The sequence below is a fragment of the Suillus subaureus genome, assembly GCF_016647635.1.
Source record: "Suillus subaureus strain MN1 chromosome Unknown BJ212scaffold_10, whole genome shotgun sequence".
Taxonomy (NCBI): domain Eukaryota; kingdom Fungi; phylum Basidiomycota; class Agaricomycetes; order Boletales; family Suillaceae; genus Suillus; species Suillus subaureus.
In genome coordinates this window covers 1,120,680-1,148,633 of record NW_024538566.1, presented here as the reverse complement: position 1 = coordinate 1,148,633, position 27,954 = coordinate 1,120,680, and the positions used below count along the sequence as shown (strand labels likewise).

General features: G+C 45.0%; 7 protein-coding genes across 7 annotated transcripts; 1 reads left to right on the top strand and 6 right to left on the bottom strand.

Moving 5' to 3' along the window:
* On the bottom strand, positions 1–1,032 carry BJ212DRAFT_1576232 (uncharacterized protein). The gene is made up of 4 exons (XM_041342151.1): positions 769–1,032; positions 312–708; positions 220–263; positions 1–169 (listed from the first exon to the last, which is right to left on the bottom strand). Exon 2 carries the CDS (start codon positions 690–692, stop codon positions 429–431), a length of 264 nt encoding a protein of 87 aa, XP_041195002.1. The 5' UTR covers positions 693–708; positions 769–1,032; the 3' UTR covers positions 1–169; positions 220–263; positions 312–428.
* A 65-nt stretch (positions 1,033–1,097) lies between these two features.
* On the bottom strand, positions 1,098–1,409 carry BJ212DRAFT_1345433 (uncharacterized protein; the record flags this gene model as incomplete). Its single annotated transcript, XM_041335302.1, has 2 exons — positions 1,205–1,409; positions 1,098–1,184 (listed from the first exon to the last, which is right to left on the bottom strand). Coding segments are annotated over exons 1-2 (232 nt in total), but the record flags the coding sequence as incomplete, so codon positions are not given.
* A 1,356-nt stretch (positions 1,410–2,765) lies between these two features.
* On the bottom strand, positions 2,766–6,483 carry BJ212DRAFT_1345430 (26S proteasome regulatory complex non-ATPase subcomplex Rpn1 subunit). Its single transcript, XM_041335301.1, has 15 exons — positions 6,304–6,483; positions 6,193–6,249; positions 5,978–6,142; positions 5,733–5,931; positions 5,484–5,685; positions 5,275–5,433; positions 4,996–5,228; positions 4,797–4,946; positions 4,639–4,745; positions 4,215–4,593; positions 3,819–4,162; positions 3,545–3,761; positions 3,369–3,494; positions 3,199–3,317; positions 2,766–3,143 (listed from the first exon to the last, which is right to left on the bottom strand). The coding sequence occupies exons 1-15, from the start codon at positions 6,424–6,426 to the stop codon at positions 2,943–2,945; spliced, it is 2,781 nt and encodes a 926-aa protein (XP_041195000.1). The 5' UTR covers positions 6,427–6,483; the 3' UTR covers positions 2,766–2,942.
* A 6,966-nt stretch (positions 6,484–13,449) lies between these two features.
* On the bottom strand, positions 13,450–14,157 carry BJ212DRAFT_1298534 (uncharacterized protein; the record flags this gene model as incomplete). The annotated part of the gene is made up of 4 exons (XM_041332709.1): positions 13,450–13,682; positions 13,728–13,854; positions 13,905–13,946; positions 14,122–14,157. 4 exons carry the CDS (start codon positions 14,155–14,157, stop codon positions 13,450–13,452), a joined length of 438 nt encoding a protein of 145 aa, XP_041194999.1.
* A 4,815-nt stretch (positions 14,158–18,972) lies between these two features.
* On the bottom strand, positions 18,973–19,621 carry BJ212DRAFT_1268533 (uncharacterized protein; the record flags this gene model as incomplete). The annotated part of the gene is made up of 2 exons (XM_041330734.1): positions 18,973–19,443; positions 19,496–19,621. The coding sequence occupies 2 exons, from the start codon at positions 19,619–19,621 to the stop codon at positions 18,973–18,975; spliced, it is 597 nt and encodes a 198-aa protein (XP_041194998.1).
* Positions 19,622–19,700: 79 nt separating this feature from the next.
* Positions 19,701–21,084, bottom strand: BJ212DRAFT_1249473 (uncharacterized protein; the record flags this gene model as incomplete). The annotated part of the gene is made up of 4 exons (XM_041329701.1): positions 19,701–19,828; positions 19,878–20,120; positions 20,168–20,395; positions 20,448–21,084. Coding segments are annotated over 4 exons (1,236 nt in total), but the record flags the coding sequence as incomplete, so codon positions are not given.
* A 5,349-nt stretch (positions 21,085–26,433) lies between these two features.
* Positions 26,434–26,982, top strand: BJ212DRAFT_1268707 (uncharacterized protein; the record flags this gene model as incomplete). Its single annotated transcript, XM_041330744.1, has 2 exons — positions 26,434–26,706; positions 26,728–26,982. 2 exons carry the CDS (start codon positions 26,434–26,436, stop codon positions 26,980–26,982), a joined length of 528 nt encoding a protein of 175 aa, XP_041194996.1.
* Between the last annotated feature and the right edge of the window lie 972 nt (positions 26,983–27,954).

Genomic DNA, 27,954 nt, shown 5'->3' with positions numbered 1-27,954 from the left:
AGTTGGCTGGTCCTCTCCGCCACAACCTTTTCGTTTTACTCAGACATTTCAGAACTTGTTTGCCATCGTCATCGATAAAACTTACGGAGTTAAATCACAGTCTGGTGGCAACATTAGAAGTGATTTGCTATATGTCAGGTTTGATGGTTGGGGGAGCCCTGTGTTCAAGCTGCAGTTCTGGTGAGGAGCGACACAAAGTATCAGAGTAGAAACACTTACATTCCCGATGGCAGTTCCGCCGAAGGTTCAAATTTGTCTTGTCCCTGTCTTGCTGTCAGATGGCAGGCAGACTCCAGGACACCGCGACTTACTCATCTGTATGTCCTACGTCGTCACTCTCCGGGAAAGGTTGCTCAGCCAAGTCGTTGTAGGCGCGCTCATCCTTAACGCTGTTGGTGCCTGATGCTTGTGACATGAGGAAGTTGCACCTAGATTGATTCCAAGAAAGCTAGTGAAATTGGAAAGAGTCTGAGGTGAGCGGACAGAGCTAAGCAATAATACACAGCAAGTCGGTTAGGGGCTATGAACAACACGTGCTTCAGAATGTTGACGCCGAGAAGTTCGTGACAGCTCCCTGCAGTAGACTGCGAGTATAGTCTCCCATCTAACTGTAAGGACAGAACGAAACCAAGAAAGTTGCGCTCGAGATCGATGTCAACGTTCTGGATCGCTGGCCTGCACCTGTAGGGCATTCAGCGCGACTCGTGTGTGAGCACCATGACCATTTGCTCTCGAGACAGATCTTACCCATTGTCAATGTAATTGTAGAGTCCTCCCTTTGGGCCCAATTGTTACGTGGCTGACTCGAATGTCTTTCTGTGATATCATTTATGTTTGTCGCTAAAACTTGCTGAACTATTATGTATTCCACAAGTTGCGCGTAGCGGAAGCATCTACCCCGCTTTTGCATCATGAAAGTGAACGGGACCAGAGAGCCAGCCTGTTAGATATGGCCGGCCAGCCGCATCAGACGCGGATAAGAATCAGATGCAGATCTGAGTACTGAGTCATCATCGAATTAGAGTTCCAACCACAAGCTGTTTTGGTTACAGTAGTACGTCCAAATCATCACACAATGTCGATTTTAACCACTAAACTTCTCCCAGTGGCTTTCGCAAGAGATTTGAATGCAAGATAATATTGCAAGGCAATGCCCCTGCATTGCGGTGCCTCCTGGACCATACCTCATTAATATTGTAGTCACTTGCGACCTCACAGGCCTCACATTTCAACACCTCTGTCCTATCTGACGGATATCGACAGGAAATGGCTGCATCGCTCAACGCTTTGGTGACGGCACCAAGTAGAAGGTGGGGCGCCTCAACCATGGTGATGCAAGGCATATTCATGGCATCAAGTGAATACAGGCCCCTCTTGTCGCTTGAACTGCTATGCCGTAATGGCTCCTACGATCATGTGTGCTTCGACATTTGAGCGACCCATCTGCGTCTGTTCAATTGCAGAAAAGTAGCATGTCTGATTCATCCTTCAAGCATAAGCTTATCTGCGCGACTTTACGGTTATCACAGATCAACGATGGGATAGCGTGGTGAAAACACGCCATACCAACCATTTTCGAAGCCAACGGTAATAGAACTTCACGAGCGAATTCGTCGATCCTGGCACACGAACAGCCATACTATCCGGTGTAGTGGCATCGTGGAGATACTGGAGAAAAGTACTTGCTGTCCGAGACATTGGCGTCAACACACACGTCCGGTCGGTTGTGGTAAGTGCGGGATCAAGGCCTGTCGCGGTTAAAGGCACCTCAGTCCCTGGGAAAGAATTGTTGTGGTGTATAGCAGTACTGACGGTTATGTCATATGCCACAGCTCATTGTCACCCATTTGCCGCTTGAGTTTGCAAAACGAGTAACATTGGCTGTTTCTCTTTCTCTTTAGGGGCAAAATGTTAGAGAAATGAGAATGATCGGTCACTGAAAATTTCCTTCATCTCGGATTAAGTTACGTCGCTGGCTGACACTGTGAAAGTTGTTCTGTGCAATCTCAAGTGAGGTAGTGAAAAAAGGGGGGTATTGCTCGAAGGTGGATCTGACGTCACATCACAGAGCATTGAGTGACACGCGCGACCCTCTACCAAACGATCGCGACGGGTGGCAGATGTGCACATACTATGACCTTTCACAGGTCTACCCCACCCAAACACAGCCCAGAACTAGCGTTTGAGATGTCTCTCGGAAGGGATAGCATTGACCGTGAAGGCCCACCTCCCCTGTTGTGACCGCAGACTAAGCTGGTTGGAGCTGGGGCAACCATTAGATATCGTGCCAGTCGAACTCACCAGGTAATCCAGGGACGTCCCAGAAAGAAGAAAAGCAAGAGGCTTGCCGCCCATGCCAATCTGGGAGGAATTACTGGAGTAAGCACACCGCTGCATACATCATACGTATACTCGTTTTCATTCATGTAAAGTCGGTACATGACTAGGTTTTGCATTTTTGCCTGGAGTATTTGGTCGTTTCGAGCTGATTGCGAGCTTGTTGCAAGCGTTGAACGTTGAGGCGCCTGCAGTTCTTTCGGCTCTACCCACTATAATTTCAGCGTGCAATCATCGAGCTGGGCACGTATCTCCTTCATCTCGCAGTCTGCGCACAATCCTGATCCGAGCGCGCTTGACCCACTTGACGAGATGACATTACCCTGCATCACAATGGTGCACAACGCCCCTCATTTCTACTCCGTTACCGATACCAAAGTAACACTGTTGTCATCGGAGAATACGCCGTCTAAGACAGGTGCAAATGCAAGTCGAGAGTTACGGCTGTGGTATGAGGTCCCAGCGTATAGTAGGAATGTGAGTTGCGGCATTATGCGTGTCCAGGACCACTGGGAGATATTTTTCGTTTCATGTTTCACGTTGTCTTTGATCGTAAAACCCTATCCTGTTTTGCAAATTTTCACGTACAACAGCATGCAATATACCTACATCTGCATCGTGTCCTCCTTCTCCCACCCAGGGTTCTTCTGTAATATGACAAAGCCCTCTAGAACATGCGCATATGGGATGAATTCTTCCGTCGCCAACTCCGCGCGCTCCGTCGTCCCCAGTCGTACAGGCGTCTGGTGCGTCTGGAAGCCTGATATCGTGCGTGGTTTGCCAGCTTGGCCAACGACATCCACAGCCTATGCCACGAATAAGGAAAGTACACGCGACATGAAAAGAAAACTGTGAACTCACCTGACCGACACGAACAGTGACAGGCTTGCTCTCGAGGTCCTCATCAAGCGTGATGAGGAAGCGAGGATACATGGCGGTCACGAGGAAGTACAACATCCAATGGTACTTGTCGAGCACGACTATATGCACTTATCAGAATCCGTTGCATGAATCAGACCGAGAGGACTCACAGGCTTTAGCATCCGTAAACGCCATGATCGTCGCCAGTAAACCCGCAATAGCCGGCCGACTCATGATATTCCTATCCGAGAAGAAAGGATTGATCCCAATCGTGCCCTTGCCCATGTGCACGAGACCTTGCGCGATGCGCACCATGAACAAGCAGTCAGGCTCCTTGTAGTAGTACCCCGCGCGAGCTGGCGGAGCATCTGTGCGAGCCGTGCATTGTTCGTGCCCGCGCCGACAAGGCCCATTGCAAAGATAGCGTTGAGTGCGACTGCGAGGTCGTGGTCGTGACTATATTTCGAGAGCGTGTCGAGGACGGGGAGCTGTGGATTTGAGGCGCTGATGAGGCCGAGAGCAAGGGGAACAGATTTGCGGATGATGGGATCGCCGTAGTGCATCTGAGAATGATACTCGTTAGCAAGACGACTGGTCATTATTCTGCCAAAAAGATATACCAAGTGGTTGAATTGTCTCATGGACATCTCAGCACCGATGTCCTCGCCCATGGCGATCATCGCAATACCAAGAACGGCGAACGATTGGAATGTATCATCGGGTTTCTTGTCCTCTTTCTTCTCATCCTTGTGCTCATCCTTCTTCCCCTCCGCGCTCTCGGCTTGCTCCTTCTCCTTGAGGGCATCAAGGTGCTCGCCACACAAGTGCAGCAATCTCTGTACCCGCAGGACGTTCCCGGTGGCAACGAAGGAGCACACCTCCACAAGAATCTGCGCCTGCCTCGAAATCGGGTGCTGAATAGCCTTCAGCGTCTCGAGCGTGGCATCCGAAGCATCCTGCAAGCCTACGACTCTGACTCAACACATCCCCTCAAAAAAAAACTTATGAAAACGTACCAACGTAAAGCAGCGCCAACCCCAAGGCCATAAATCGTCCCCACTTCTCGTCCAGAGCCTTATCATCTCTCTCCATCAGCGTTTGCAAGATCGTGCTCGTAATCTCCCCGTTACCACTGCCTACGAACACGAATCCCAGTGCGAGTGCACTGAGTGCAGCGATCTCCATCGACACGCCGTCGTCTGCGACCGCAGGAAGGAGAAGAGCGAGCAAGTCCTCACGGTGCGAACCTGCGTATGCTACGCCGAGCCCCATGATTGCAGCTGTTTTGAGTGGGACGGATTGATTCTCTACGTGTTCTGCTAGCAGCGCGAGGGCGGCGTCTGCTTCCGTGCGTACACCTGCATTCAGCAGGCCTGTAGCGAAAAATGCACCAGCCTAAATAATTAATAGGGATACACGGTGACGCGGAGTAAACAATACCTTGATCCACTCTTCAGGGGAGTATGTATACCTGTCGATGTGGCTGAGACCAACGTCCGTGTCCCAGAGGAGTCCGAGCCCAAGACTGGCTGCAGCGCTCATCATGCCTAGAAAAAGGTTGTGAGTGTGCCGGCTTCACGATCTGGTAAGATAATCACCGTGGTCTTTGTTCTTGTAAACCCAGCTGTTGCCTTCCTCGGCTTCCACCATCAATTTGTCATTACCAAAGCCAGCGTTGACGAACGCATTGACAAACGTGCCTGCAAGGTTAGCACGAGCGGAATCGACATTGGCAGACAGCCCTGATCCTAATCATAGTTCAGAAAGACAGACATAACTTCAAAAAGTGAAACGTACTTGTAGTCTCAAGATGACTCTTGTAGACATCTTCAAGGCTCTTCGGATCTGCAACGCCCACCTCTTTTCCGAACTCCTTGAAGTGTCTACTGAGCTGTGTGTTGCTTAGGCAGTCTAGGATGTCTTCTGGGAATTCATCTTCTGCGTCCGCGTCTTCTGAAGCAGACGCTTTCAGCCATTCGATGGGAATTTGTGCACGTGCAAGAAGGAAAGCAAGCTGCTTCTTCATTACCCTGAGCAAATATGAGTGAGTATCAATGTGCATGTGACGCGACTTACGGGTTGCCCGAGGCATTGAAGTCTTGTCGGATGAGTGCAGCGTCATTAAGGCGGATCGCGACACCGAGAGCTTCGGGGAATTTGGAGAATTGGAGGTAGATCTTGTGTATTGTGCGCAAGAAAGTGACATCGTCAGGAGGAGGGAGGAGTGTGACACATCTACAAAAGAGATTTGAGACATGAGAATATGGACGCGAAGGCAAACATACCGATCCATGTACGCACACACACGACCGAACGTGTTTGCGTCTACGAGACTTGCTATTCGGTCAACAATCTCGAGCTCCACGAACAAGTCAACGGCGTCTGGCTCGGCATTGTGGCCCAGGAAAAACGTAGCGCATTCTAAGCCGAGATTGTGTAAGTCTTCGATGGTGCCAGGGACCGGAGCAGGCTTTGATTTAGGCGCGTCTGAATCAAGCCTCTGGTGGTGGTAAGGGGACTGCCTTCTTCTTCACCCTCTTGACGGATGGTGTACTCCTCTCCTAGTTCAGCAGCAAGATGACGAACGTATTCATGCCCCCAAGAACCGGGTTCAGAAATTTTGGATGTAGGAGGGAGGAGAGATGCAGAAAGAAGGCGATAGCGGAGGGTCCCTCGTGGTTCAGTGTCGGAGTATGTCATAGCGAGAACAGAGAGAATGTCGGCGAATAGACTCTGCATGGTGATAAGTCATTGTCATACAAAAAGGCTTTTCTCGCACCTTGTTTTCGGATACGGGCCATGTCTCGAACAGCTCCTGCAAGCCGGGATAATGTGGGCGTAGAAACTTGAGCGGTTCGGAACAGAAAGTCATGGATGACGTAGATGTTCTTATGAGTGTCCGGAGCGTTTCAAGAGCAGGACGGTAGAGATCCGTGTTTAATTCCTGCTACTAATTCAATTACTTGTTCTACTTTGATCATCAGTGGCACGTACCTTTAACCGTTCAATGAGCATCTCCAGCTCAGATTTGAGCTGTGCATCCTCTTCCGACTAGCAAATATAAATCAAGCTAATGTTGATTTCGCTAATGTGATTAACACTCACAAGTTCCTCCTCCTCATCCTTCGCACCATTCGCCTTGGTGTCTAGCTTCTTGTCCTCTTCTTTCTTCTTCTCCTTTGGATCCTTTGAGGGGACTGCAATCTCTGCTGCTGGTCGTTCTGCCATGGCTCGTGGATGTCTTTAAGATGGTAAAGCTAAAACAGTTAAGTACTTGGCAGCCAATAAGTCTCGACGCGCGTCGGGGACGCGTCACGCACCATGCAGGTGTCACACATATCCTGTTTTGGATAATGACGTTGTGTTTAGTTCCGTCACGCTATATCGGAAAAAAGTTTTTGGGCCGTTTTGAGAGTTACTAGTTTTGATGTACGGCTTGCGACACCAAATTTTGGAATTCTACCCCTGAGGTACGTTAGAATAAGGACTCGGTTGTATGGCAACTAGCCATGGCTTTGTGGCACCAGCAAGCTCTGGTCGCTGGTCTGAAGTCTGCCCTTTCGGATTTTCTTTTCCCCATCCACCACTCCCTTTCCTTCACAGCCTACATTACATACTCATACTCCAGTTCCTAGAGCCCATGGGTGGTTGGCACCCCAACCTGTTGTGTCTGACCTTGGGTCACCATTAAACCTATTGGCAAATTTTGAAGACAGAATGTCTGTTCTTCCTATCAGTGGATCTGCCTATTATCATCCTATTTTGTTTTACATTGCTCTGCTAATATTTGTCAATGTTCAACCATCAGTGTTGTCCTGAAAAATGGCTTGCAATGGTCCTGCAATGACATTGTTTAATATCTTATGGTATTCTGTGTACACTTGCCATGTGATTATTCAAATCCAGCCCTGCCAGCTGGCATGTCCCACCAAGCACACAAACAGTAGAGAAGATAAAATCCTAGCACTCAGAGGACCTGGCCTCAACAACATGGCTACACCCACAGTTTCACACTTCATTGAGACTGTCATCATCTGTCCCATCATTGTGGCTATAAACAGTCTTGTGCTTGCATCCCTCATGCCCTACGTGATGGCTGAATGGCTTGACTGGAGGCCAGTAAGCCCTCTGTTTGTGGATTTCAGGCCTTATACCTTCTGATCAAATAGCACAAAAGATCACTGTATGTGTTATGTGTGACATTCTTGTGGTTGCATTGACCACTTCAAGGATTCAAGAAATTATCATTGGCACATGCAGTGCAGCTGTCATAGAATGCTTTCACCCCCCTGTTCTACCTTGCCTACATGTTTTCTGGTCCTGAATGCTTGCTACTTGTGATTGCTTTAAGTCACAGTTCACCAAAAATGACTATCATCACTGCAGTTTTTACTACCCCCATCTTCTAGGTGAACCTCACAATTCTCAATATACATAGCAAGTCTCCTCACTAGAGGTGCTGTGGTTGTATTTGGGTTTCTTGATGTACCCATGTCTTGCAAGGTGTTGAATGTAGGGATTGAAGCATTTGTGATGGGCTGCAGTGGTTTTGCTGCAAGGTGATGTGGACAACATAGTGAGTTGTCAGATACAACTTTCATGTTGCTCTTAAGTCAGGCCCTGACAGTTGTTACAGTGTCTGGGCCATATCATCTGTATGAGTTTTAATTGTGCTTCTTCCTACTTGCTTCATCAGCAAAACCCTAATTTGGGTACAGCACCACAGCCACACATTGTGTCACAGGTCACATAGATTTTGTTGTAAAGGCTCTGCAGCACCACACAAGTATTGATTCTATGTAAAAATGAGTGTAATGAAGCCATAAACATGTATATAACAAGATGGTGTGCTAATACAGTGGCTCAAAAAACTGTCCACATGTTTTTGCATTTTTTACTATTTACAATATTGTGTGAGGATACATAAAGACCTCAGTGACATGCTGATACCATATTGTAGTGCTGCTTCAGGGCTTTGGATTGAGCACCACATCATGAGAATCAGAGGAGATATGGTGGAGATACAAGGCTTACAAAATCATGACTCATGTGGACAGTTTTTTGAGCACATATTAAAACTATATAAATCATCATTTATGACACCATAACAATCATGCCACCATTAAATAAATTATAAAGTGGTGTCATTATGTCATTTTAAAACCATATCTAACTATACAAACCAAAAATTTCCATATGTCATGGTTATATTCACCATGAAAGCCACCCCCCCCCTGCTCAAAGGGATAATATCCTCTCTCTTTCCTATTCTGGCCTCTCTGCTTGTCAAATTTCCTCTAGAACTGGAGTATCCAAGTCCACTGTTGCCAAGTTCATCAAAGAAAGTCACACAGACAAGGAAAACTTCTGTGAAGGGTGTCCATCCAAGCTCACCTCTACTGATAGGAGGGCTATTATTCAACATATCACTACAGGAAAGGCTGATAATGCTGTCCAGGTTCACCTATTACATCAATTCCACCATCACATTCCCTGTCTCTTCACACACTGAGAAACATTCTCAAGACAGCTCATCTCAGGTCAGTAACAAGGAAGAAAAGGCTCTCCTCTCTATCACATATATGCAGAGAGGACTAGCACCCTTCTTGTTTCACATACTGTTGAGATATGCACCTAGGTTCGACCCAATCTGGGTGTGACCAAGTGAATGTTAGGTTTGAAGGTTTGCAGGGGGGTGTGATGTGTGACACACTGCACTTAGGTTCGATGACCAATGTTGGGGTAGACACATTCCCTTGTATACATGCAGTGCTAAGGGCCGCAGTGATCCTCATGACCTGTGGCTGGAGATGCTCACCTCAAGAGCTTCATCTCGAATTTGACTTCCATCTGGCAACATGGCAATGTCTTCTTGCTATGTTATGGTAAAGTCTTGTCAGTGTGGATCCTCCAATGTTTGGTGAGTGAGCCATAGCTCAGTCCACAAGATGGACATGGTCTGAAACATTTCCCGTCCAAGTTTTCCACACCATGCCTGACCTTCATGTTGCCTCAGAGGCTAAGTTCCAGGATGTGTTATCTGTGCCTGCACAGTTCTCAATTGCTCCTTCGGGCAGCCTTTCCATTGCTGCATTACTGCTTATCAACCTGCCTACAGTGTTAGAAAACAGTGCTTCAGCTGCTAGAATTGTTTTTTCCAAACAGTCCCCTTTGCTCCAGTTGCCCATGGACTTTGTTTCATGACCTGTTCCACCATTTTGAACAGCCTCGTCCCTTCGCAATCGTGCTAGAGGTGCATTTCGAGATGGAGATAAATCAGTGATCCATCCTTCATTCCCCAATGACCTGCTTCCAATGTGGGTTGTGTCATACTGGGTCGCTATGTCACATGCACTTGAGAATCAGCATGATTGGCACGCATCACACAACTGGGTCTACAACAGATTTGATGTTGTTCCTACTGACGGACAAGAGTTGGAAATTATTGACGAGGTTCTAGATGTCTTAGAGAGCCTTCCATGGGATGCCCCTCTCAAGGGATTTGGTGCTCAGACAGATTCTGAGGAGCACCGAGCTCCGACCGCTGTTAGGATCATGTCTAATTCATGGTTGTGTGTTGGACAGCATGATTGCTGTAGTGGTCCAGCGTATGCAAGCATCAGATGATGAAGACCTCCAGTCTGTTTCAGTCGAATCTCTCGACTTTGCAGATGTCCTTCGGCTTGGTGATAAACAGTGGAAGAGCTACGAGACGGACAAGGCTTTTGTTCACCTTCGTACCATTGGCTCTGCATTACATGAGGGTGCACTTCATTGTATCCTCCTTCCAATCAATATTGACAATGTTCATTGGGCTGCTATTGAGGTTGATGCTACAAACCAAAGCATCTCCTATGCCAACTCCCTTGGCTGGAGTTGGCCTAACGAAGACATTGATGCCATACATTGTTGGCTGGGCTATCATGGTTTTGCCAAATTCAACCAGGCGACCACACTCCAGCACAGCGAACAGCTCGACTCATTCTCATGTGGTATTGCAGCTCTAAATACTATCAAGCATGCCTTGTTTCAAGATCTGTTGTTCACTGACAATAGAGCTTTTTCCCTCCATATGGAGGAATTTCTTAATATCGTTTATGATCACCTTGAGGTATGGATATCTCATTCCCGGTGATGCAAATCTGAGACTCACTCTTCATGTGTTGCAGCTCTCCGATCCCAATGATGACCCAAACGACAGCTCATATTCAGACAGTGATGATGTCGAGATACAAGAAACTCAGCCACCATCCCCCCCAACTCTGCCTACACATCATCCACAGCAAAAACCAAAACTCAACCTCCATGCCACCAATGCAGATCTGAGCACCGGTCTGTTCAAGTTTTTTCTCGACGGTTTTCATGTGATGAGCATTTAAAGCTTGCCTGGAAGCCTTCCACTTGGGAGCTCAAGGACCGGGATCAGCAGGAGCAGGCCCGTTGCCAGGAAAAGTTCAATGTGTTTGAGAAGGCTGCTTGAAAGCATGAAATGGCAGCTGAATATAAGAGACAACAGCGAGCCCATGAAAAAGATGCCAAGCAGGTAAGCATAACTTTCATTCCTATTGCCGTGCTTTATGTCTCATGTGGTCTGTCATCAGAAACCAACCGTAGAATCTGTTCTTCATGATCATACTCCCCAACTGCTAGCAGTCACCATTGCTGAGGCTTCATGCCCATACCGTCAATTGCAAAGGCATGCTCGCAGCATGCAAAAATGCACCTCAGGCCAGAAGCGCAAGCGGGAGGACACAGAGGCTCATCGTGTCAACTGGCAGAGCCCTCTTTTATGGCTGACCATCAAAACAGCTGCCATTCATGTTGGCTATGGAATGTCACTGATTGAGATTGAGCACAAGCTTAAGTGAGTCGATCCCTCCCACTTTCATGGTATTTCTGCCCAAGTTATAGGAAGGTGGATTGACCAAAGTGGGACACAGCCAGTATGGCATGCCAGTGTCCTTGCTCGTGTTCAAAAGGGCAACCTTCCCTTGATGACTGCAACACCACCAGGCATCCTTGCAAAGTATCCTGAAGTCACAAATACCATCATCGAAGATCTCTGTGCTCTGCATGCGGTTGGCGTGGCTTTGGACACAATGTGTTGTTGTGGTGTAATTATTGCTCGCATCACTGTCTCTTGCCCAGAAATCTTTGAGGCCACTGCCAAGGATGGCTCAAAATTTCAATGTACTGAGTCTCTGTCTGGACCAATTTTATTGTCTGACTTTAACTATCCGTGATTGTGCGATCTTCAATGCTTCCTTCTATGTCAACATTGACCAGACCAACATCGTGTATCAACCTGCGAACACCACTACTTACAAGGAAGTTGGTTCCAAGCAAGTCGCAGTGATTGGACAGGAAGAAAAACAAGCATTCACTGTGCTCGTTGGCATCTCTGCCTCTGGGGATGCTCTTCCATTCCAGGTCATCTATTGTGGCAAAACTGCTCGTTTGCTCCCCTCAAAAACCACACCACGATTCAAGGACGCACAAGACTTGGGCTTTGAGCTGTGCTTCTCCAATACTGATACCTATTGGTCCACATTCCAGCTCATGTGTGATTATGTTCACAATATTCTAGTTCCCTACTGGACAAGACAGAAGGAGCTCATTGGGGCTCCTGATGACCAGGAATGTATCCTACAGCTGGATGTTTGGTCAGTACACAAGTCCGTGCAGTTTCACACTTGGCTTGATCAGCAGTACCCATGGATCAAGTACTGCTTTGTTCCTGGTGGCTGCACCGGAATTGCTCAGCCATGTGACGTTGGCGTCCAATGCCCATTCAAGCTTGCCATCAAGTGATCTCAACATGCTGATATCATTGAGGAATCTTTGTTGTTGCTGAAGAAAGATGAAGCTGCACATGTCATCTGACTCGACACAACATTACCCACACTCCGTGATAGATCTTTACAGTGGCTCATCAACGGTTACCATGCTATCAACAAGCCTGATGTGGTCAAACAGGTATGTCACTCACATTGTCCTCATTTTACTTACTGATGTTAAAACACTCCTGCAGTCGTTTTTTCAGTGTAAGGCTGGCACAACATTCAATCTCTTGTTCAAGAGCCTCACCAGTCATGAAGCGCTTCATGCACTATGTGATGTGCAAAAAAACGACACCATGACTTGGGAACGCATCAAAACGGCTCAATATAAGACTCCCAAAGCCAACAAAGAAGTAGAGCCACCTTTCATGCATGCTGCAGATGTTGAGCTTGATCCTAGCGATGTTTTGGTGGATACGGTTCTGCAACACATTGCATTAGGTGAATCATCTGTCCCTCATGGCTATAGCACTGATGATTTGGGTAATTTGCTGGTGGATAATGAGTCAGAGAGCTATGAGCAAGGGGTACTGGATGACATGACAGGGCTTCAATCTATGGCTGATGGGTCTACGGAGGTTGAGGCTGAGGGCTGTGGCAAGTGCAGATGTGTTGCGAACACTCAGTACAAAGACTTTTGGATGCATTAGATGTTTTTTTTTGCGTTTTTACCACTTGTCACAATTTAGGTTCAACAGCCTCAAAATTGGTGTGACCATTATGAAAAATAGGTTCGATTCACCAGGCGTGTGATGGTGTGACAAACCTAGGTGCATATCTCGACAGTATATACCTTGCCATCTGACCCAATCCTATTTATTGTGGTCTTATATGATCATATAACATGCTTCCAGTCCATGTAATCCAATTCTGATGGGCTAAGGCAAAGGCTAGTCATCTCTGTTTATGTGTGATAGAGAGAACAGCAGGAGATGGGACTGGAAATAGGACTGGGGATGCAAGATTTGGAGCAGGGAGAGGGTATCATCATTGCTGTGAAGGAGTTGAGGACTGCAGCCAGCAGTATGCTGGAGAGCTTCAGTCAACAACTATTGGCCCCGTAATTATGACTCATGTGTTAGAATCCTGGACTCATGGAAAGTCATAGGGCAATGCATGTGTGGAAGTGGGAAGTATCAAGACCTGAATGAAATCAATATTGAATCATCAGTCATCTCTGACTTGGGCAACATATGTCAGGGATGCATCGATGAGGCCTGAGGAACAACAGGCATGAGATGCAAATATTCGGGAGACCAGCATGGAAGGTTGTTCCATGACGTTAAAACTAGACACTGTCACTAACAAGATTCTGTGCTCGGCTGCCCAGTCACATCCTTTGATTGATATGCACAGGAAGACAAAGACAGGACGATAAACACAGATTTATTGAAAACCATTCATCCCTGTATCACAATCGCCCTTCTTTGGTGGAGGTGTAAAGAATAGCATTGTAATCAATGGATTTGTCCACCAGAAGTGAATCAGTGCTATCCTCGCCCGCGCCATGTTCATCTCCTTCCTCATGCACCACATCATTCTGCCTTTCAAGATGGTCAGTTCTTGATAAGCTGTCTGCATTTCCGTGGCGTAGGCTTCGCAGTCTCGGCCTCCGTTTCCTGGAAGTCCAGATAGATGGGGTTTCTACAAGTGAGATACCGATAATGCTGTCAAAGGACATGAACTCACCTTCACAGAGCATAGTTGTGTGTTCAGACGAAGCTATGACACGTAGGGCTGCGGCTTGGAGGTTCGTCAGCAGCTGGCCGCTGCAAAGCAATGTGAGAGAATTGTTGAACACGCATCGGGTCCAGAACTGCGACGAGGATTTCAGTGGTGTGGTCGAGTAGTATGAATGATACATACCTCTGTAGCCAATTTCTCAAGGACGTCCAGGGAAATGCAGCACTATGAAGGTACCTGGGATGGTTTATGACGACTTGTCAAAGCTGCGCCTCCGTTTCTGAAAAGTTTGAGCAATGGAGCCCGCTTCTACATCTGAAAAGTCGACGATGCTGTCAAAACACGTGAACCTGCCTTCATAAGGTGCAGCTACCTGTTCACACAAAGTGATGATACCTACACTTGCAGCTTGGAGGTTCTTTAGCAAGTGCTGCATGGCGGAACATTTTGGGATGTGTATCGGGTCTGGAACTGTGACTAGGACTTGAGAATTGCAATTGATTAGTATGGGGAATAGCATGTACCTCCATAGCTAATTTCTTGAGGACATCCTAGGAATGCAGCGTGATGAAGGTGTCTGGGATGCTCTGATACATCTTGTCGATGCTACTAGCGTGCGTCAAATAACAATCACGCACAGAAGCAAATGTTAGGCCATTCATCAGTCTGCACCACCAAAAAAACAAGAATTGAAACTAACGGGACCTACACAACCCTTGTGGGCGGTCAATATTGAGATGAATGAAACTGGGCAGGACCACTGACACACTTCAGTGGGCATGTTGGGGTCTGAGATGGATATGTTCTGAATGACTATCATGGGAATGATCTGCTCCCGCTGTAGGGATGTGTGATGTGAAGGCCTGGCAGTGTACTCTATATGATGGACGTCAACTTCGCTGATACGGTTCCTGGAGCTTATCATTTGTTGGCTCAATGACCAATGTCAAGATTGCCCAAGAAGTGCTTGACCGAGGTGAGGCCGATGTGATCCTCGTTGAACTGGATCAGCGTGAGTGCATATTCTGCTAATCGTGTCTTCTCAGATATAAATCATCTTGTCAAACGTGTTACTAAGATAAAAGCCAAGCAGCCTGCTGTGGCCCATGTCCTAGTAACACGTATGGACGTGCTGCTCGAGTTTGGCTTGGCATGTGAAAACAAAGTACGTCATTGACATTCAAACAGAACCATCAGTAAATCGATGAGTCCTTGATATTGTGGCTGTGGTAACTATAGAAAAATATAATTTTGCTCCTGCTAAACATGACCATTTATGCTGTCAGAAATGTTAGTTATTGATACATAGCCATCGACGAATGCAAATCTAGAATAACTTCAGCAAACCATGACAATGTTCTGATGGTCACTCACTGTAGCCAGTGAGGGGTAGTATCATAAATATGCCAACTTTTTTGAGCATTGTCGTTTTACCTCATTTATATTTTGAATTACGAGACCATTCAAGACCTTTCAGTGAGAGGTGCCTTTGGCACTCAGTAACAGATCTATAAAACCATGGCACTTTATAACAATATTAGGAGATACCGTGACCGTAGGGGGGCAGGAGGTGATAGTGTACTACCCTCAACCTTGTTGACAATTTTTGTTCTGTCTGATCTGTGTTTCAAACTGAGATGCTATTCAAGACCTTCTGTGGGAAGTTTCCCTCGCCACTTACCAAAGATCCAGAAAAGCTTTGCAGTTCGCAATATCATTGTGACATCCTGCCATCACAGCAGGCAAGAGGTGGCAATGCATTCCCTTCAACATTGGTTGAGTTCTTGCTCATTTTGATCTAAGCTTCCAAGGGTTTTCAGGACCTTCTTAAGCTCACTGCCAACACATAGCAAAAGTTTCAACTTGTACCACTAGCACTACTCCGGAGGCTAGTACACATAACCTACAGTGCTATTTCTACCATACTGATTGCAGCTCGCAGATACAATGTGTATGATAGCCATCTGTATTAATTCATAAATTCTGTATTATCGTTATCTTTTTTGCTCAAATGTCACTTGGCCCTGCTGTTGAAGCTTGAAGTTCTGTATTATCCCATGGATTATCTACAGACTATGATTACTCACTGCTCATCTGTTGAGTCCAAAATTTCAGAATAATCATTGCAACTTGTTCAAATAAGCGATTGACTATCACATGTACATAGCGGCACCTGTAAAATGAATTTGGCACTTGATATGTGTGATATGCGAGAAGTTGAACTACTCAACTGTTTCAAATATCACTACATCAGATGCTCGTCCATGAAGAGGCCAGCATGGACAATGGCTGGATAAAAATGAAGACCAGCATCACTAAGCAAGTAGACTCCAGGAGAGCTACATACCACTGGGGACATTCAAGTTCGCCTGGGTGCACAGCCTTGCCACGATGGTGTCCCAGGTGTCTAAGTACTATAGAAACGAGGCAGGTTAACAGAATGAAGCAGCATAAACTGCACATTGCATGCACCTCTGGACCGCGATGCCCAATGCCATCAGCCTCCTGTGGCATGCACCTGATGGGCTTCAGGTAAGACAAGATAGGTGAGAACTCAATGTAAATTACCCACCAGTTTAATAATGGCAATCACAATTTCGCTGGGGTGAACTCCAGCATGCACTGAACTTCACCTGACATTCTTGGTTAGGGACATGAGTGCAGTGCATCGGGGAGGGTGTGCTGAGACGGGGGCCATGAGCATGAGACCCGAAGTTAGCAAGTCATTCTAGATCTTATCGAAGTCTCAGCATCCCCATGCAACTCCTGTGAGGAACACTTTACTCTGAGGTACATGTGCAAGTAAAAGATATACTGATCAAAGTTGTCCTTCATCTTGGCTTGAGCATGATGAGGGTCGTGATAAATTTGAGTTGCAAGCTTCTGGCCAGCTTAAAGAACGACAGTCCATTGACACCACTGAAGGGTTTCATGGATGCCTCACACCATACAGAATGAAAGATACACCACATGCATATGGATCCAGCATACTAGGGCATGTCTTAGACGCATCTGCGTCAGTGGGCACCAGCCTAGAAGCTGCTGTCCAGCCTCCTGGGACAGCTGTGTCTGCTGGTTCTAGGGATTTGGGAGTTGCTGGGCCTGCGAGCTTGGGTACTGGTTCAGCAATGAGTATAATCTGATACAAAAGATCAGTTCGTGGAATAGTTAGAGGGTTTTGACATGCAGTGTGATGCAGAGGTTGACCTGGGAGTGGGGTGGTGGAGCATATGACTCTGGACACCAACGGGAAGCTCCACCAGTAGCATGCGCTGGCATGCTGATAAGACAAAATTAAACATGCACTCCATTGTCAAGGCAAGGTTGCTCACCTTGCCTGTGCCATGTTTTCATGTGCAATGTTGACATGTGGGCACAGCATGTACAACGCCCATCAGATCACTTCAAGAGGCCCAGACACAGATAAAGAATAAACACCTACATTCGGTCCCTTGCAAAACGGCCATTGCGGCCGCATAAGCTGCATGCACAAGCAAAAATGAAACTCATAATTATAATCATCGGAGAAAGATAACTAGTCTGAGTCTAGAACAAAAAAATAAGTTCAGGAGCACTTGCATCCATCCCATACTCACCCATCCAGACTGACACAAAATTTGAATTTGAAGGATAAACCATCTGAGGAACATGATGATAATGATGCACTGATGCAGCTCAACTTGAACTTGTTTGGTTAGAGCAAACAAACAAACAAGCAACAGTGCTTGCATGCATTAGGCAGATCAGCTGAACTACCGTTCACTGCATTCCCCTCCATAATGTGGGTGGGTTCATATCGGCTATCATTAACACTGAGTCTCTCAATCAAACCAAATCTGACGTTGCTGCATGTGAACCATCATCAACTGAAATGCAGTGATAATCAAGAGGTAGATTGAAAACAAACATTAAGGACGGACTATTTAAAAATACACATGGTCATTGTCCTTGTCTGCAACGTCATCTGGGACGTCACCTGGATCATTTACACTCAACTCTTCCGAGTTGTCATCCTGTTCGAAGTCTTCTTGATCATCATCTACATCTTCTTGTACCTCCTCTCCTCCATCATCATCGCATCTCTCCCTCTCACTGTTGCCCTCGCAAGGTTGAGGATCGCTTTCCCAGTCTTCGTTGGTCTGATCTTCCTCTGATTCTGGGCTATCTGCAAGCTCTGCATCAGCACAATCTTTTGTCAGCTTCTGGAGGGCGGTAGGATGACCAATCCCGTAGTGCGTGTAGCACATAAACATATCGCAGTTGATGAATCTGAGAAGTTTACAGTTCAAATAAGAAAAACAGGCTAGGAGATCGCACTTACATTCCAACACAGTAAACTTCTCAATCATCTAATTCGCCACATTGATGTGCAAAAGATTTCCCATGACAAAGGGAGGTGGTTCTGCGCCCAGAAGAAAACACTGGAATCAAATGCGCACCTCGGATGACTTGAGTGGGATCAAGAAACCTGAATGCATCGCTATCAGTGTCCTCAACGAACGCAATTTTGGGAAGTCGAGCACAATTCATCCCTGAGTGGTGGCCAGTCAGAGGTGCCAACCATCTAACATAAAGGACCTTGATTTGATGTTTTTTTGAATGGGCCTTCAATGTTGAGCAATATGTCCATGTGATAGATTCCCAGTACCCATGCATACCAGTATGGATGCTGGGGCCTCATTTCCCCAGATAATACCATGATGTCAGAGTGTGTTCAAGGGTTAATAGTATCATGCTCTTGTCGAAGGTCATAAGTCATGTAATGGACCTGTGAGATTAAAGGGTCATACAGTAGCAAAAATGTTAGCACGAATAACATACCTGCATGGTTTGGACAGAATATAGCCTGTTGTCCGAGATGATAACCGAATTGCGTTTGTCGTCCATGAAAGTATGATCACAATGGCTCACATCTAACTGTTGAAGTCAATATAGGATATGATCCTTGAGCTTCGGTATGAACGCCTACACGTTATTGTGAGCAAGATGATAAATGAAGAGAGTAGCACTTACTGCTACAGCTGGATCATCACCATGCTCATGAAGGAAAGCAAAAATATGTATCAGGTTATTGTGGTTGAGCTTCGGAATATAGTGGTGATTTTTAAACCCTGGCAACTCAACCGGTACCTGCTTGCAGTTATGATCTGTCTCTGCCAGTCGTCGAAGAATGCGACGACAACGCTCATGCTTAGCAAGTTGAGCCGGTGTATCTAGTTTACTTGTCAATGGGTAGAAAGCTTTCAGTGCTCTATGTGCCAGTTCTCCCTAGTTGAAAATCAAATTGAGATCGGAAGACATTCAAAGAGTCACATACGATTTGCAAAGTAAATGAGTCTATTGTTCCAAAGAGCCAGATTGATTGCAGATAATCCCCCATGGCGTGATATTTGTAAGTATTCATATTGAATTTCTTGACCTTTTGACTGCCACTTGATGGATCTCGATTGTTGGAATCCAATCCTTGACATGCAGCCTTATGTTCATGAGCAGCTTTTTCCTTTGGTAATTCAACTGTGGTGAAAACAGCGCAGGTGAAATCTCGGAAGTGGCACAACTGACAAGCGAGTCTCATGAACATTGAATCCAAAACTGACAAGGTAGTTTCGGAATGTATCCTTAGTTTGGTGAGGGCGTGCCATTGTGCAAACCTGTACAAAAGTGACTGTACAATTTTATTGTGATCTTCTGGGAACAGCCCTTCAAAGACAGGCATAGCACACTGAGACAGAATGTTAACCATGCACATTGGCAACTTAACCAGCATCACAAACCTGTAAAATGTCCTCGAAGTCCCGTGCTGCGAGTTTTTTCATTTCTGAAGTATTATTCGCAAATTTGCGAATGACTCCATTACCATATGACGGAATATGTCGAAATCTATATTTAATCACGATCATGTTCAAATTGCGAAGGAAAATGATGTGCAACAAACCAGTTGTTAAGACATGCGACCAGGCCGTCACCACCAGGAAGCACGTAAGGTAAACGAATGAGATGTGTAAACAACACTTTCCATGTACCTAGTTCGCATTCGTGCATGAAATCAATAACAAGCATGTGAAATGTGTCGAGTCCTAAAGGCCCAAGTTTTCTGCAAATGCATTCTAAATGAAAATCAGGTGTGCATCGAACAGGAATTGATTCTGAAGGCACTCACCACGGTTGGAACCCATGACCCTTCTCCAAGAGCCTTCTGTACCTTTGAACCATCAACCGTATTTCTGAATGTATAGATAAATCCATGGGCCTTGGTTACTTCCACTAGACAGTAAGTCTGAACGTTAACTAGGCGATCTTGCATGTCTCCAAACAGACCAAGGAGATCAAAAGAGGCCTTTGGAATGAGACAGCGTGGACATGGGCATGAGCCCATGTCCTTTATCGTCGCTATTAAAACTCTGAAATGTTGATTAGTATCATAAGGCAATGAATAAAAAAAGCACACTTCTCCAGATAATCAGCCGAATATGTGAAGACACGCAGGAATACCCTTCTCAATATGCCATCCGGACACTGGAGTACTATTCCATGGCGGTATGCTTGAAGAAAGTCTGCATCAAGTAAATGTTTCCAACATGCATGGAACAAGTCTTGCCGGCAATGCACATGAAGCACTGCCATGCCACTTTTTGATATCTGAGGTAAGGTGCTAAGGACATCCTTGACATTGTCTGGAAGCTAAAGATCTAACGTGAGAGATGTATGAGATGAGATGCAATTCACCTATGGAAGGTAAAAAGCCAACAAGATGGCAAGCACCAGATTTAGGTGCTGAGCGTGTGTACTTCATCAAATTTCCAAAATATAAGTAAAGGGGCCAAGCCTTGGCCATTCCGAAATTTGCTAGATGAGTTGAGTCGGAAAATAACATGAGTCCAGCGATCATGCACTTGAGTGAGCAGCCAGGTTCTCTCAGCTGCCTTTGCAGTTCCTCCTGAGCTTCTAGCCAAGAGTCAGAAGAATACAGCTCATCAAACACACATTCTTGATGATCATCCAGCAGGTCTTTCCACAAGCACTTGAAGGGAAAAAGATGGAATGCACTAGCTTGAATGTCAGCAAATGCGGAACAAATCATGGCTACAAGTGGCCGATAATGAAATCCCGGGATGCTAAATGACCTGGACGGATCGTCTTTTGACTTTGTCAGTATGTCAAGGGTAATATCCAACTCCACCCAGTCATCTGGAAAAGTGACAGCCCCATGCTCTCCGTGATTGTCCAATGCGTGTAAACATCTTCTCACCGAAAATCCATCCAGGTCCCTGGGATTGAAGTCTTCTGCATGAATCACATCTTTAACCAGGTGCATTACTTCCATTTCCAATTTCTGATTGCTGCTGGAATTCATCCATGTCATAAGACGGTAGATAGTCATATTAGGGAAAGGAAATGGTAGTTCAGAGACCCTGTGAGGTGAATCAGTCTGGGTATTATGCGCATTAGGAACCATTGGACAGGATTTGGATAGTAGTGCAGATGGAACAAATCTGTCGGGCTCGAATGAGGGCCGTCTAGGATATTGTCGACAGAGTCTGATCATGCAAAACACTGTTTGAAGAGAATCCCGCAGAGTCAAAAGGACTCTTTGAATTCTGCATAGTGGCTGATTCTGAGCCTCGGTAACAGGAAACGGGTCATTCTTAGAAGAATCAGATGTGTTGATGTCTTCATTGGCAGGTAAAAGATTGTCAAAATTTCGTGGGACTAGCCTATGTATGCGATGCGCAGGAAGGTTGCCTGGGTGGGATCTATGAATGCTGTTACAACGATAGAATGTCATAGAGGTGCGCACCTGGAATATCATGATCTTGTTTTGTGGCATCCCCCATTGCAACATCTGAATCTGACCAACCATGGTCAAATGCAAAAGTCGGGGCACTAGTGCAAGCAGCACTCTGGTCTAGCTTGATATGCTCGGGTGGCACACAGAATGCCTTAGGTTCACATGAAGCGATGGGTTTCAAGTGGTGTGTCTTCGTAAATCGGATCGGTTTGAGCTATGAAGGATGGGAAGATATGTGAGATGATTGGATTATAACTGTCTGTAAATAAACAAGTTGGTAGCGACTTACAGGATTACTACTAGTAGTAGTAATACTAGCTGCAGTGAACTGAGAGGTCAAATTTTGCAATGTCGACTCTCAGGCCCAGTCCTGTCTTTTCTGTGTGGCTAATGTGCTTGCCTTCTGGTAATATTTGCATGTCGACCAATGCCTGCTAAGTCCACGAAAATCTGTATTCCTCTCCCAAGCGCAACACAATGCACCACAAGACACCATTAAAAAGATGAAGATGAAGATCAGAACCCAACTTGAACTTGAAGGTGGTCGAGGTAGATGCATTCCTGGGCCAATACTAGCCTGAGTGAGAGATAGGAAACCTGCCTCCAATTACTTTAGTAAAGCCACTTGTAGGTCATCACACCGAGTCACTAGTCACTCACTGATGAACATCCTTTATTTAGGTATTTGCCATATTTGTCAAGTACTATGAGAACTTCAAAACTGGACTTTTCCAATATTACTAGTGGGCTGGAACACATTGTACACGTTCCTCTAACATCTCATCAAGTAGGTTTAGGGTGACTATCAAGACATTCCACGCTACATATTAATGACATCTACAACAAGTTGAATAGAGCAATCAAAGAAGTTCTTGCTAAGACACTAGAAAAATTTGCTGCAACAGGCTGATGGTTAAAATTGCTAACCAATACAAACTCAATCTTGTGACCAAAGTGACCACCATGCAGGCTTGTATTCCGGCATAACACCTTTTGCCCTCTCAACTCTCTGTGCCCATAAATTTTCCTCCCACTTGAGAAGTGTCAGGAGTTGGGTGTACTGCAGAATGCGATTGTGCGCTGTGGCATAGCTGAAATATACCGTGTCAATGCTATGTTGGGTAAATAACTGATCCTCTCCATCTTCTTCCAATTTGATTCCATCAAGCGCCATCTGACAAACCCCATTCAGTGCTTGCGGCTAAATGAAACAAGGAGACTGCTGCACCAAATATGACATCAACTCTTGTTTGCGTCCGGCGTTCTCTACATTTGCACAATTATCAGGTTTTACCATGTTACCCGCATGAGGAGAGCCGAAACTGTCAGGAAGTGATGTTGATGACATTAGAAGATTCGGATATAGGCTGATTTAGTGGTAATAGTAGTTCAACTCAGATAAGTCATGCAAGGCATTTTAGTGTGACATTTTGATCGGAGTAATGCAGCACTTCAACTTGGTTTTGATGGATCACATGGGATTATGTCTGTCGACAGTGGGAAAAACAAAGTGACTTCTGGATCACTGAATATCTTGCTGATATGCATCTGGGAGTGACATTTGTGTACTTTTTGTGTGATATGTTTCCAAGCACTTGATTTTGGGCTGAGATTGGATGACTTTCCATAGGCTAAAATATTCTGATTAGAATATACTGGAGTCTCAAAAATAATAACCAAAGTGATGATATGTTAATCTATACTGAAATACTCTGCTGTATGCTCATTCAATTAAATCTAGTCTAGGTCCTTGATGGATGACAGCCTTACAATCCAGCAGCTCCTTCTTGATGAAGATGAGGCTGAGCTTTTTGATGATGATGAAAGAATTCAGGTTCTTGCTGCCACTGTTATTGCAGGGACCAAGATATCATGACAAGAGCATGTTGACACTCAGCACCCACATCATTTGTACCTTTGCCAACCCTGACTGCCCCCAAACAGATATCACTAGTGTTAGTGGCCCAAAATGGAAGCAAGTTGTCTATAAAGTCTATTGGGGGGGGGGGGGGGGGTAGATGACACATGGTTTTGAACTGACTGGAAATGAACAGTGGCATCATGGCACACCTGCCTAATACAGGTATATATATGATATGATGTTCTAATTAGAATATTTCAGCCTATGGAAAGTCATCCATTTGCAATCTGCAGCTGAAAGTTCAAATCCTTCCCCTACACTGAATCAATTAATATTGTTGTTATTGATTTGGAGTTGGATGTGTCATGCACATCACTACATGAATAAATATTCAAAATCAACTTCAGCATCCATGATGTTGACAGACTTGACATTCCCTTGGATGATAACATAGAAGGTGTAACTAGGGCTATTTGCCATATGCCATATGACAGGACTTTACAGGGCTGTAATATGGTCACCATACCCATGCTGTTGGCTGTTTAGACCTTCAGTTGACAGTTACAGGGGATGGGTATCAGGGGCCTGTATGTTGCCATAATACTATGGCTGTAATATAATGTAAGTATGAGTTTGTTTATTGTGTATAAACAAATAGACTTAACTTGGTAACTTGCTTTGGACTTACCTAGTTCAGTGGTCCCTGAGAAGTTCATGCTGCAGCAACATGGGAATTCACGGAATTTATGCCCAGACTTGTGCCACTCATCCCACTAATGGCCTGCTTGTACCTCGCATTTTCCTAAGTCAAGTTCAGTAACTACCTACCAAGTGTTCTGGACTTCACTTCACTTCCTTGTCCATGGTCAAAGCATTCTTAGTGAGTTAGAGTTCACAACTACTACTAATTGAACTTAGAATCCCTGTCCACAGTCCAAGGCATTCTTGGGCTGGATATGCTAGACTTGTATTGTAAATCTTATACCTTCAAGCTCAGGCTGGACATTCTGAATATTCTGATTCTCAGTGAGTTAGGGTTTACAACTACCACTAATTGAACTCAGAAATGTTGCCTGCAGTCCAAAGCATTCTTGGGCTGTGCATTTCAGATGCAACTCTTTCAGATTGCCTCATAGTGTCTCTGGAGATGCCAGTTCCTCGTGAGTCTCTATCTAACTCTTTCAAACTGCTCCTTAGTGTCTCTAGAGGCACCAGTTCCTCATGATTCTCTATCATCACTGTTTTCCAGTCCATGCTTATTCAGACATGCTTATCATGATATGTAAGATGGTGAAGATACAGACTTTCCTCAAGTGCTTATCACCACCCAATGTGCTGGACCATAAATCTCCAGGTCATGAGATATTTAAGCTGTACAGTATGCACCTAGAGGCTACCTTCAGAGCACCATGTCAGACTACAAACTTCTCACCCATTACACCAAGGATGCCTATGCCAAAGAAGACCAAATTTGTGACTGTCCATCTTGTATGGCTAATATTAGGACTGGAGAGCCATGTTTTTATGTTGCAACAATTGAGCCAGGTCAATGTGGGCACTATGTGTGCAAATCCTGCCACTTGCATTATGAGAATAAATGAGCTACTTTAGTGAGACCTACTGGCATGCAATCACCATTCAATTGATGAGTTGCTAGCTTATGAACTACTGACTCAGGTAGTAAAACCTTACAATTGCAAGGCTGTGTCCCTCCTGATCCATGTACAATACAACAATCAGTGAATGCAGTGCAATGAAGGTTAACACCTAATCTGCCTCCTGTGGTTGTCATACTTGGCAGCTCTCGTGCTAGAGGGCCAGATATTAGAATTCCTACATCATGGCAAGGTTCATCAACATTTACAGCAGGTGCCATCAGGTATTCATCACAACATGCACTGTATGCTACTGAGTGTGACTGCTGGGGGAAAATTGCATGTGCTTTATCTCTAGCACAGACTATTTTGCTCAAAATTACCATGGTTCATGAAGGTTCCAGAGCTTGCAAAAAACAAGGTATCACTATTGGAATACATTTACATCTTAAAATGTGCTGTGACTTCCTTACGCTTCAGCTTACTAGAATATATTTAAAGGTAAGAAGGACATCAATGCTCAAATTGACATGTCTGGGCTCATCAAGCTAGCTTTGGAGACTTGTCCCAAAGTTATGCAAATTCAGTGGAGAATTTATCTGGTGTGTTGAGGAGTTTGTGATCCAAGATGCTGCATGGGTGGACCTGTCCAATCACTCACAATTGGTTCCATATTTCTATGATCAATGCCTGCAACCATCTCACAAAGGCACCAAATCAACTTTCAAGTCTAAACAATTTGTGCTGATGGTTGTTGTCCTGAAGGTTCAGTGGAATGAATATGAGAATTGGCTGGAACTTTGTGCAGAAATGGTATGCATTTTTGAGTCTATTTACCACTAGTGCCCTAACTATAATTTTGTGGTCCAGGAAGCTGAAGCTATCCGAACAAGTTGCACTCAGTCTAGCAAACATGCCACTGCTCATACAGCCATCAGTTGCAATGTGCCCTCATCAGTGACAACTTCACTTACTGAGAACAAGCTTTTCTTACCGTCCATGACCACTGACAATTCTGTGACAGTCTCTACCAAAAGAACCCACCAGTGTCTGAAAGCTCTAGCAGTCTCAGTGGTACTTCATCTTCACCTTGAAAGAACCCACCTTCCACAGCTTTTTGTTCACCTGATCATGATCTACTCAAAGAAGTCTTGAAGATTGGCAGGGGTGCCAACTTAAATTTAAAGCAAGGTATGCACATTCATCAATTTCTCATATTGCATCAGCACTTACTAGTATTTTACAGTCTTTGAACTACATAGTGAAAGTGTGTAATTCCACCAAATCCCTACCTGTGATATCTTATTTTCAGTGAACACAGCTGAATCTTCCATTGGACAGCTGACTATTAATACATTGACAGAGGGCTTCATTGGAATTGGTGGCTTCAAGACTGTGAATGCTGGATGGCTGACACTCACAGCTCCTCCCAGGACTGGTCTTAGATCAGTTGCTTATCATAAGGTCATGGTCAAATGTCCATTCAAAAAAGTATTTCTGACTACTGTGAAGGCTGGACCTTATAAAGTCAGCTGGTATTTGCTCATTGATGAGCTACAGAAATTATTCAGAGAGGCCAACATCTTATACTGGTCTAAATCCTTATTAAAGCTCACATACAACTTTGTTGATCATTCTATTACATCCTCACCTGAACCCCCACCATTCATGGTCCCATGTGTTCAACTTGTAGAAGCCGGCCTTGCATTGTGCCACAACCAGGGTGGTAGCAAGCCTGGAGTGAAGACAGGGTCAACATAGGCTGTTTTTCTCCTTGAAGAGCTCATTGAGGGCAGTGATGATATGTTTGTCAAATTCATCCACAATATGGACATCAATCCATTGCTCAATGAATTGGACTATGGCTATGACATGGCAGAATTTTTGGTTTTCACACAGCATGTCCAGTACATCAAGACTGGCAAGCTAGTTTTCATATCTGACTATCAAGGTATGTCTGATTCAGTGACATATTCAATCCTCAGTACTGCAGATGGAATAACACAATGTATTTAGGTAGTACAGCACTACTCACAGATCCTCAGAGCCTGACTCATCTGTATGTCTTTTTTATCCATTCAGATACTTGATACTGATGTTCAGATAGGTTGGTCAGCAATGGATGTGATATTTTTGGTGAGGCAAATATCAAGACATCCATTAGCAAATTTGAAGACCAGCATGCCTACAATGAGTACTGTGAATAGTTTGGGCTAGAAACATTTGTGAAGGAAGCGAACGACATTGAAGTAGCTGCAAATAATGATGAAGTAGTTGTCTGTACATTGGATTTTCAAAAAGCTATCAACAACTTTGTGATGAAGATGTGTAAACTACACCAATATGAACTTTCTGATGATGATTGGCAGTCAATTGCACTAGTAACAGGGTGGCTGAAGGCATTCCAGTCAGCTACTACTCAAATGTCAATGTCTAAGTGCCCAATGCTATCTTCGGCTCATGCTATATTTCAAGGTCTCAAGGAATTCACTTCAGGATGATTTAGCAAACCTTCTGGATTCAGCACCAGTGAAAACACAACTGGCATTGATCAATGCACATCAGAAGCTCAGTGACTACTTCTTCAAGATCAATGACTCACCATACTATAGGGATTGTCATGGGTATGGATATGGGTACCAGTGGGTACAGGTATGGGTCTGGATTTTGAGACCCATGACCCACCACATACCCATCACTTCCATATATAGTAATTATTTTGATGTTTGTTCAAGTACCATTTCTGCACCAATTGTACCAATGCTACTAATTCTAACTCTTTTCCAAGTTGCAGTCATGCTTTCATCACTCATTGTCATCTGTGCAGCAGTCTGCTATCTGTCACTCTAGTCTTATCCCATCTGTTTCCTGCTCTCCAAGGTATGTGTGCTGTATGTTTCATACTGCTAACTACCTTGTCCTTCTTGTCTTGTCAGTCTTGTTCTCCCTGTCTTGTTATTCTCGTTCTTCCTGTCTTGTTAGTCTTAT